General features: G+C 32.7%; 1 protein-coding gene across 1 annotated transcript; it reads right to left on the bottom strand.

The window, feature by feature from the left end:
* Window positions 1-6,078: 6,078 nt before the first annotated feature.
* On the bottom strand, window positions 6,079-8,966 carry LOC11405520 (phytochrome-interacting ankyrin-repeat protein 1). Its single transcript, XM_003612525.4, has 3 exons — window positions 8,295-8,966; window positions 6,685-6,856; window positions 6,079-6,578 (listed from the first exon to the last, which is right to left on the bottom strand). The coding sequence occupies exons 1-3, from the start codon at window positions 8,424-8,426 to the stop codon at window positions 6,364-6,366; spliced, it is 519 nt and encodes a 172-aa protein (XP_003612573.2). The 5' UTR covers window positions 8,427-8,966; the 3' UTR covers window positions 6,079-6,363.
* Window positions 8,967-10,451: the final 1,485 nt, after the last annotated feature.

Raw genomic sequence — 10,451 nt, 5'->3', positions numbered from 1 at the left:
AGAATACATGCATCGACCAAGTGTTACCCATGCAATAACTCAAATGTTATGAGAAATGCATGCAACAACTCAATTGTTATCCATGCATTAAATAAGTGTCAATAGGATTACAGACAACAAGCCAAATATTATTCATACAGTAAAACATGTCTCTTTCTTTTTCCTTGATGAATCTCAACCCTATCCCTTTCTCATGAAATCACCAAAACCTCCATTCTCTATCATTTTTTTTCCTTCTGAAAAGGGCATCTAACCTCTCTCTCTCTCTCTCTCTCTCTCTCTCTCTCTCTCTCTCTCTCTCTCTCTCTCTCTCTCGGCTGACGAGGGCAGGGGAGTGATCGTCGGTGCACAAGGCACGACAATGAGCAGCTCCCAACAACTTATAGAGGAACCGAATCACATCGGAATGAGAGGGATCTTGAGGCCGTGTAGGTATGAGACTACATGGTTGAAGGAAGGCTTATAAGAATTGTTTGGTACTACCTATATCAACAAGATGCATCTTCTTTTTGGTAGCCCATTCCATAAGAACTCCACAGTTAAACGTGCTTGACTTGGAGTAGTCTTTGGATGGGTGACCGACCGGGAAGTTTTTCGGTAAGCGTGTGAATGAGGACAAAACACGCTGAAAAGACTCGTGTTGGTTTGTAGGGTCGGTCGACAATCCCAAAAGACGTATGGGATGTTAGAAATGATATCAGAGCAGACCTCTCCAAGTACGGTGTGGTTCGGGGAAGAACCAAGCGAAAGCTAGTGGGCATGTAACACCCACAGCTGACGAGGGCAGGGGAGTGATCGTCGGTGCACAAGGCACGACAATGAGTAGCTCCCGACAGCTTATAGAGGAACCGAATCACATCAGAATGAGAGGGATCCTGAGGTCGTGTAGGTATGGGACTACATGGTTGAAGGAAGGCTTATAAGAATTGTTTGGTACTACCTATATCAACAAGATGCATCTTCCTTTTGGTAGTCCATTCCATAAGAACTCCACAGTTAAACGTGCTTGACTTGGAGTAGTCTTTGGATGGGTGACCTACCGGGAAGTTTCCTGGTAAGCGTGTGAGTGAGGACCAGTCGGCAATCCTAAACTCTCTCTCTCTCTCTCTCTCTCTCTCTCTGGATCATCTATGATCCTCTTCTGTGTTGCTCTCTGCAAATCCCGTGACATTTGAGTCCTCCACCTTTACTTCGGCTTCTTCAATCAGCGAATTCTTCTATGATTCTATCGACACCTGAATTTGCACTGTCAATGGACCCACCTATATGATCCCCTGCTCCAACGTCAAACCTTCTGATGTTGGCAATCTCAGCTCATTGTAAGGTCAATAGCATATGGCTTGACCTTATATCACTAATTTATCGTAAAATTAAACAAGAATCATACATATGATGTTTTTAAATTTTGATTAAAATTGTTCAAAATCTAATATGATAATCATGTGGTGTGAAATTGCATGGTGCCGTGGTTGTCTTTCCTTAATTAATTGAAAAGTGATGCAGCCATAAACCGAATTTGATTCCCAACTTGAGCTTGAAATCACTTTCCATTTCACTATCTGTGATTAGACAAGTCGTCCAGCTAGCACTAGAGGGGGGGCCGTATTCATATGTAGGAGCCCAGTTGTGCGGGACCGTATTTTAATGCTTCTCGAAGAAACTTCATGCAATGTTACTTACTTACTCCCAAAAAATGGTCCTGGAATGAATTATGGCCTTTATTTGATATAAGATATGGAATTAGTAATGTGAAAATAGAGGAATATGAGTATCTGCATGAGTGTTTTTCTTTGAATTCATGGCATGCGTTAAGTGGTTGATTTTTAAACAAAAAAATAAACAAATTTTAAGATACATATTGTGTCTTCTTTAAGTTGTTCCATTTTTCAGGTTGGACTTTTAAATATTATTTTAATTAAAAATTTAAATTGATCTTTTATGTCCCCTTATACCCACGCACGCCACAAAGTTACTGTTTATTTTAGAAATTCCACTAAAAAAAATATTTGGTTGGTGGATACAAGTTTGATGTAGATTAAATGAAGATGAGTGACCGGTGGCGGAGCCAGAAAAAATGTTAGGGTGGGTCACTAAAATTAACTATTGAAAAATTATTTAAAGTCTCACAAGTTAGACCTATAATTGAATTATTTAAATTTTTCTGGTAGACCACTACACCAATTTGCCAAAATTTGGATCAACCGAAACCTAAAACCGACATAAATTTGTATAAAATCTCACAAAATAGATCTATAATTGAATTATTTAAATTTTCAGGTGGACCACTACACCACTTTGTAGGAATTTGAATCAACTAAAACATAAAACCGATACAAAATTACATAAAATCTCGCAAATTAGACATATAATCGTTGATTTTTTAATTTTTCCGAGTGGGCAGGGCTCCACCACTTAGATGACATGACTAATTCTTTTTATCTTTCAAAAAAAAAAAAGACTAATTCTTTTTAGAGGAGCGGTAATATGATTTGTGAATATACTTTATCTTGTCTCAAATATAATCAGTAACGAGAATCATATCAAATAGTTTCAAATATAAGTAAAAATTTTAATCAACTCTATCATAATTAATGTTATAATACCTAAAATATCCTTAAATTATGTAACTTTTAAAAGATCAATCTAAAAAAAAAAAAGAACAAATATAAAAGATAGGGTACGTGATTTTCCAATTAGAATTTTAAATTGAATTGTACCAAAAATAAATATATTAAAATTGAATGGGATTTTTTTTTTATTCTCTGTTTACAGAAATCAATTCAATGTGATTTGATTAAATATTTTACCGCTTTACCCATTCATAATTCATCTGAAAAGGTTTTATTGAATATATAAAAAATATGATATTATAAAATGGTATTATCATGTTTGTCATTATGTCCACATCAAACACATCGTAAGATAACTAATATCATGTCTATCTCATACCCTATCTTTATCATGCTTTATATATATATATATATATATATATATATATATATATATATATATATATATTTTTATACAATATCATGTTTTATATTCTATCTCGTCTCTATCATATTTTGCGCATCAAACAACCCTTTAATCTCCGACACTTAAAACCAATTGAATACTTCAAATTTTTTTCACTTGAATTTGTTTTGAAGTTCTATCATAAAGTCGTCGATAAATCATTTATTTATTTTAACAATGATATAAAGGTTGGAAGTTCATTAATGACACCTTATAAATAGACATCATCAATGAACTTCTATACCCTGCTTTTTTCCATATCAAACAAAATACAATTTCTTATTTTATTTTACATTACACACCCACCTTTTCATTTTTTTTATTTTTTTTAGATATCGTATATTTCACGTTTATGATATGCACCGAATTTTTTAATTTATGATACATAGTTCAAAGTAAAAAAAAATAAAAAAGTTAAAGTTGAGAAAAGGTATACAACACACTTACATCTGTTTTTAGTAAACAATACTTTTGTCAAATGCATGAGTTATGAGTACAAATATGGGATTATGAATGATAACTCGTACTTAAATCTAACTTAATCTTGTAAGAGCATTACATCAATGTCACTCATATGAGTGGTATAAATTGACCCCAATCAATAAAATATATTACTTCATACTTTTTAATTATTCAAACCACTCAATAAATGTCGTTTACAATCTTTCTCTTTTCCCTTAGTCTCATGTGATCCGTCACCGAAACCTAATTTCTTCTCCTTCATCCATCAAAGAGGGGTGAAATAAGTGATTTTTACATCTATTTCGTTTTTTATTTTGTGATTTCGTCGTCTTCGTGCGACGTTGGTTTGTTCGTCGTCTTTGTGCGACGTTGTTGTTTTTCTTGTTTCTCTCAGATATTTGATCGGTTCAAATTGTCGGATCAACTTCAATGCAGTGCAGATCCAATCAACGACTTTGGCGTTATCCACGTTGCAGATCCGGATGAATGGTTATTCAGGAGATTTAAATATAGTCATATGTATAGGCATTTGTACTTTGTCGTTTTATGCTATTAACATAGACGTTGTGAGCCTGTTCACAGATTCATCCTTTTTATTTTTAACAATTTTGCATTATATTGATGTACTCTATCAATTTGAATGAATGAATATCTTTTATTTTGTCAAAAAAAAATTTATTCAAACCACTCAACTATATTTTCTTAATATTCATACCACTCCTCTAAAATTTTAAAATGATCCCGTTAAAATCCATAATATTTCAAAAGAGTCTTCGGTTGGCTTTGTAAATATGTTATAATTTGTATTTTAATCCAACAAAAGCACAAAAGACGCGTAGTTGTGCAGAGGAACGATGATAAAAATAAAACGAATTCCAATTCATTATTATTCATGAAACTCTGACATAACATCCTAGATTTTGGTGATGACATGATTGAAAACAACCGATATATATATATATATATATATATATATATATATATATATATATATATATATGCTCTAAGAACCTTTGTGGATATTTATGCTTGCTTGATTAACCTACCTAGTGACCAACAAATACACTAATTAGATTAGAGGGGAAAGACTAATTGGAGTTGTTGTCAATAATAAATTGGTCGAAGTGATAAAAGATTTTAACCAAACAATTGATCATGAGTTTAATCTCTGTGACTGTATATTGAGAAAATTAGGATGGAATTAAAAGAATTTACTTTGTGTGTCCAATAAATTTCTCAGACAAAAATTAATCACTATTATAATGTGGTGGGAAATCCGCACTTATAAATAATAAAAGAAAAACGGAAAAGAGAATGGTTGCATTGTAGGTTTGAACCTACACTCATGTTCCATGCGTTTTAATATGTTGGACTAAATTATGAATTCTTGTTTGATGTTTAATTTATTTCTTATTGATAAATTTAAGTAGTTTTCACATGTAACCACATAATAATCTCTCCAATTAGCCAAATCTATTTAAAATGTTGAGCTATCTCAACATATATACTTGAGCATGCATTTTGATTAGGGATGAGATCACATCATCCAATATAATAAATTTTAGATAAAATTTTGGGATAGACGAAATGACAAATAACTATTAAAATATACATATACAATGCGTAACAATTTTGCATTTTTACTAGTTGATTTAGAACTTGTAGACATTTTTAGATATTATTTAAATGAGTAATTATATTTGAATATCAAAAATTGAAAATCTATAAAATTACAATTAAAACACGTGTTGGTTTGATTAGAAATGAGTGGAAAAAAATATAACAATCACAACCGTATTCTTTTTTTTTTTTAATGTCAAAATAAATGTTTAATTTTTTGAAACAAGTTATCTGTTTAATTGTTGTTTGCTAATTTTTATTACATTCCTTTTTTGGTAGAAAATTGTGATTACATTTCTGTCATTGATGTTATAATAACATTCATAATTTTAATTTGCTATTTGTTTTTGACACAAAATGGTGTGCCAATCAGTACGATTTGAGTTTTCTTCATTTTCACACTAAAAACTGTGACACATGATCTGTATCTGCAATTCAGTTTACTACGATTATTCAGTTTTATGTGTTTGTCAAATAAATATGTTTATCATAAGAGTGCACTGAAAATATGTTTATCCATAATACAGCAAAAGGTGAAGAGTGATGTTTTCTAATATCTAGTTGCCAATATTTGCGAGATTAAGAGTGAAATAAAGGGTTAGAGTCCTATAGGAGAGATACATGGAGGGGAAAATGAAACAATTCAATTTGCAAATATTTAATCATTTGCTATTGGCTTGTGTCTTGTTTTTTAGTCCTCTCTACCTTGCTTTAAACCTTGAAATATTATTTAGAGGAATCCTCGAAATAATTATTCACAATGAAATGGATCGTACGATTTCTTTATAGAGAAGAGAAAACTAGGCATTTCATATAAAAGGATTAATACAATGAAGGATGTCAAAATAAAGCAGAAAGCCGGCATTGTATATGACCATCTTAATAAGATTATGAGCAATCATATTAGCCTCATATACATTTTTTAATCTATGAAACCAAGGTGTTAACAAAAACTAATATCTGAAAATTTACTCAAGTAAATACTCAAACCAAAGACACCTTAAAATTGCACGACTGTAACATTGTTCGTAACAAAAAACAAGTCCAAAACAATGGTAATTCCACACCTGGGAACAAAGCATGGTGCACACCGTGAATAAATGATTACACATAAACAATGTTGCATCACTGTTTCCGACCAACATATTCGAACAATAATACATCTCATCATACTAAATGCAACTTATGCATAGTAAGTTGTTTATTTCAGGTCTACATCAATTCACACATAAGAGCCAAACATCAATCAAATCACTGAAATGAAGATTAATTTTCAGAGCTGCAAGATGTGTCCTCCGGAGATAATTCTTCCTGTCGAAGTCTCTTCATTTCCTCATAGGCCCATTCAAGTCCTGGGCAATAATGAAGAGGAGGATTAAATCTGCTATCATTGATATCCGGTGGCAAGAATGCTCCATTCTCTACCAAGAATTTCACAGCATCCCTATTCCTCTCTTTAGCTGCAATATGGAGCGGTGTCCCTGGTTTAAGGAGAACAAAATCATGAATTAAAAAAAAAAACAAAATTTGGAATTTAGACAGATAGATATACTAATATGGAAGACTATGGGAAGCATAAAAACTTACAGCCACAAGCACCCTTAGTTCTGGCATCGATATTGGCACCACGCTCAAGCAGTTCATCCATCACTCCAAGATGACCACCTTCGGCAGCAAGGTGGAGAGGGGTCACACCTTTAGATTTAGGGCCCCATGCAGTCACATTAACATCCATTCCTTCGTTGAGAAGCCTTTTTACCTGTTCAGAAAGAACATTATAAATATAAGCAGATGCTTCCCTTACACTTCAAGTGTGATAATTTTCTACTCTTAAAGGAATAATAAATCATACATAATTCAACAGTTCATAAATCATGGACTAAAATAAGCAAGGAAAAAGATTAAACACAACAGAAATTAGTGGCAAAAAGTTTGATATTTTGTAAACACAGCAATGAGAGCGTGAAGGGTGACTATTGCACAAGGTTTTAGCTCCCAACATGCATCGAGGAATTTGGGGCAAGTCGGTTGCAAGCATCAACGGTTGCCTACAGTACAGTCGTACCTCATACCCAATAACAGCTTTTTGTTAATGTTTACACAACCAGAACTGTGCCAACTGGTCTCATAAGACCAGCAATCACTTCGGTAAATTGCAGTAACCATAACCATTCCTTGCACCTTTTACAAGAGCTGTATAGAACATTTATACTTAAAAATCCTGTTGAGTCCGTGTGAACAAGACTGCATAACTTCCAAACTAATTGCGACCATCTAAGGATCTTGCCAGTCACGCTACCTCATCAAACAAACTTGTCATCCATCTAGTCTACGCCTTCTATGTTGGACCACTTCACACTCTACAAATGTATATACTACATGTGTGACAGAATCAGGGTCACACTTGTAGACTGGAGAATACCCGTTACTTGTACAAATTCACCAACCCCTGGTCACCCTTAACTCATTAGTCATAACTTCTGACCATGAATCTACAAACAACCCCTCTCAATGCTATGCTATACTCGGCGGATTTCAATCTAGAGTTATTTGGCAATACATATAGCCCCATCTAGAGCTGCTCTGCACATTGTTTGACATACTGCCAATTGCCAAACCCCTCTTCTGTCCAACATGAATGTGCAGGTTATTTGCCCCAATATAGCACGCTGTAAAATTGTTCTGTATATTGTTTGCCATACTGTCCTGGACCTCTCCAATCCAAACTGCCCACCACAAATGTACTATTCAAATTCAACCTAGGAATAACCTTATCTTCTCATTAGATTCATCTACGTTTCCCCGGAACAGAGCCCCTATGTTTTTTAGAATACATATGTGTACATCAATTCATATAGCTGGATTATGTGACAAAACTTATTTCCTATAGCTCAATTATGTGACAAAACTCATTTCCTAGAGCCCCTATCTCATAACAGAAGCCACCAACCCCAATACCATTCCTACACAACACACATGAACCTCTATATCTCAAATTCAATCAACCAATAAATCTAAGTAAAGCGGGCGCACTTGAGTTTTCCTTCTTGCACATTATTTATCTTTGTGCACATCAAAATCAAACTTACCCTCATAATAAAACAATCATATACATACATTTCTAGAATTTTATCCACAAAATTCCGTAATAAACATAGTGAATTTGCATAGAAAATGAACAAAAGAAAAGAACTTACTAGCTTAATATCACCTTTCCTTGCATAAACATGAAGTGAGGTCCAACCTCTATCATCAGTATCAACCCCAGGCCTCAACAACCTCCTTCTCGAAGAACTTTGTCGCAACGAAATTGGCCTCTCCTGAAGCATGTCTTCTCTCACAGAAACCACAGAAATTATGATAATCGAAATAATACAAATTAAAAAAAAAAAAAAAAAAGACCCAAACCCTAGATTCCCAAAGTGTATTGAATTGAAACCTCCGTTCAAACAAAAGCTGAATCTGAAAAAGACTCTTTTTTACATGAAATTCAAGAGAAAGGGTTTTGAAATTAGAAGCAAAGAGGTTGTTTAACTCAGAGAGAGAATTAACGAGTCTGGCGGGAATGATTGGACAAACAATAAGGTGCAAAGGGATTCAAGCCGGGACCGAAAACGCGAAGGTTGTGAACAACGAAGATTGGATTCATTATAATTGGTAATCGAATTTGGGTAGAGGGATTGGGGAAAAGGAAGGGGGTGTGAAAATGAATCGAATCAGATGAATCCTGGTTTCATTGGAACGGAGGAGAGGGAGATTGCAGAGTTGAAGGGAAGGGGATAAAGAAGGAGATTGAGGAGGAATATGAATGAAACCCTTTAGGAGAAGAAGATGTAAATTAAGTTTGTTTCCAATTTTGTGTGTTTCACTAATCATTCATTACTTATATATCTCATTTATCTTTATTAAATTTAATTATTCCTTTTTTATTCATCAAATCTTTTAATCACTGTATTTTTTTGGTTACATTATTTCTATCCATAATTTTTATTCAAAAACTTCTTTTAAAGTGAATTAACTATTCAAATTATTTATGAAAATATTTGATTTAAAATATTTCCTCTCTCAAAAAATTTGTATGCTGAAAATTCATGAGAATAAGCGAGGTTGGCATATAGGGGCCTACGACAGATCAGACTTTTTTCTTAAATAGGAAAGGCATAAGCTTTTTTAAAAGTCTATTTAACATAAAAGGCTAAGCCACATGCTATTAGAAAAATCTTTTAGGTCTATTAGATCGGCCTACTTATGTAAATATGAATAATATTATTGATTATTATATTATATACTCTACTTTGAATTAAATTATAAATTTATCAACCTTTAAAATGATTTAAGCTTATTAATTTACATTATTTTAATCGCATATTTGAACTATTATTATAAATTAGAATTATAATATGATATAATATATAGTAAAGTTCTCTAAAACTTTATGTTAAATATCGAAAGAGAGTTTAATATTATTGATTTATTAGCTCATTAGTCTTTTTAACCTTGAATCACATTATTTATTTAAATATGTTCATATGAAATAAACTTTTAAACAAGCTAGCAGGCCTAATCAGACTTTCATAAGGTCAGGCTCATGTCTAAAAAGTAAATCTATGACAAGCCGCATGCCAGACTTAGGCCTTGCAAAGCCTAGCTCGACCTGACCTATTCCCAACCCTACTCGTGATTATTACTCTCCCTCGTCATATTTATAAGCAAATATTCTTTTTTTCAAGTTTATTGAATAAATAATGAATCTAATTTATACTATAGTTTAAGTACATTAGTTATTTAATGAATTTGAAAGAAAAAATACTTGTTTATAAATATGACCGGATGAAGTATTTATTTTTGTACAAATTTATTACCTTGAGGAAGTATTTATTTTTGTACAAATTTATTACCCTAAAAAACACATTAAGTTTAAAAATCCCCTTAAAAAACATTAAATTTACTCAGAGAAGAAGAATATAACAAGTTAAGTTTCAAAAGTTTTTTTTTTTTTTTTGAAAGAACGTTAAGTTGCAAAAGGTATATTTATGATAAATTTTCAAAAGTTTGGCTTGAAGAAACACCATTTCTAATTTTATTCCTTTTAAATACGTAATCTCTATTTTGTCAAAAGAAAAAAAACGTAATCTCTATAATAATGTATACATTGGCAACTGTACAACGTTGCTTAAGAAAATATAAAAATGAAGCACTCAACCTCCCCAATTAAAATGTCAAGGTCCTAAAGGATTCATAAGTTCAGAACAAGCTCAAGCTTGTCATTTCAAATGGCAAGATCGCAAGATCATACAAGACAAAAAAAATTCGGATTAGCTCAATTTTGCTACTTCTATATGGTTTGGTGAGGT

This window comes from Medicago truncatula, chromosome 5 (assembly GCF_003473485.1).
Source record: "Medicago truncatula cultivar Jemalong A17 chromosome 5, MtrunA17r5.0-ANR, whole genome shotgun sequence".
NCBI lineage: Eukaryota > Viridiplantae > Streptophyta > Magnoliopsida > Fabales > Fabaceae > Medicago > Medicago truncatula.
Note: the sequence above shows the minus strand (reverse complement) of the source record. Positions and strands in the feature narration are given on the sequence as shown.

Bases quoted from the DNA above. Each gene is read 5' to 3' on its own strand.
- LOC11405520 (XM_003612525.4), bottom strand. From the start codon at position 8,426: ATGCTTCAGGAGAGGCCAATTTCGTTGCGACAAAGTTCTTCGAGAAGG. The intron at 6,857-8,294 runs GTAAGTTCTTTT...CTTTCTGAACAG, and splicing joins GGAAAGGTGATATTAAGCTA to GTAAAAAGGCTTCTCAACGA. The intron at 6,579-6,684 runs GTAAGTTTTTAT...TCCTTAAACCAG, and splicing joins AACTAAGGGTGCTTGTGGCT to GGACACCGCTCCATATTGCA.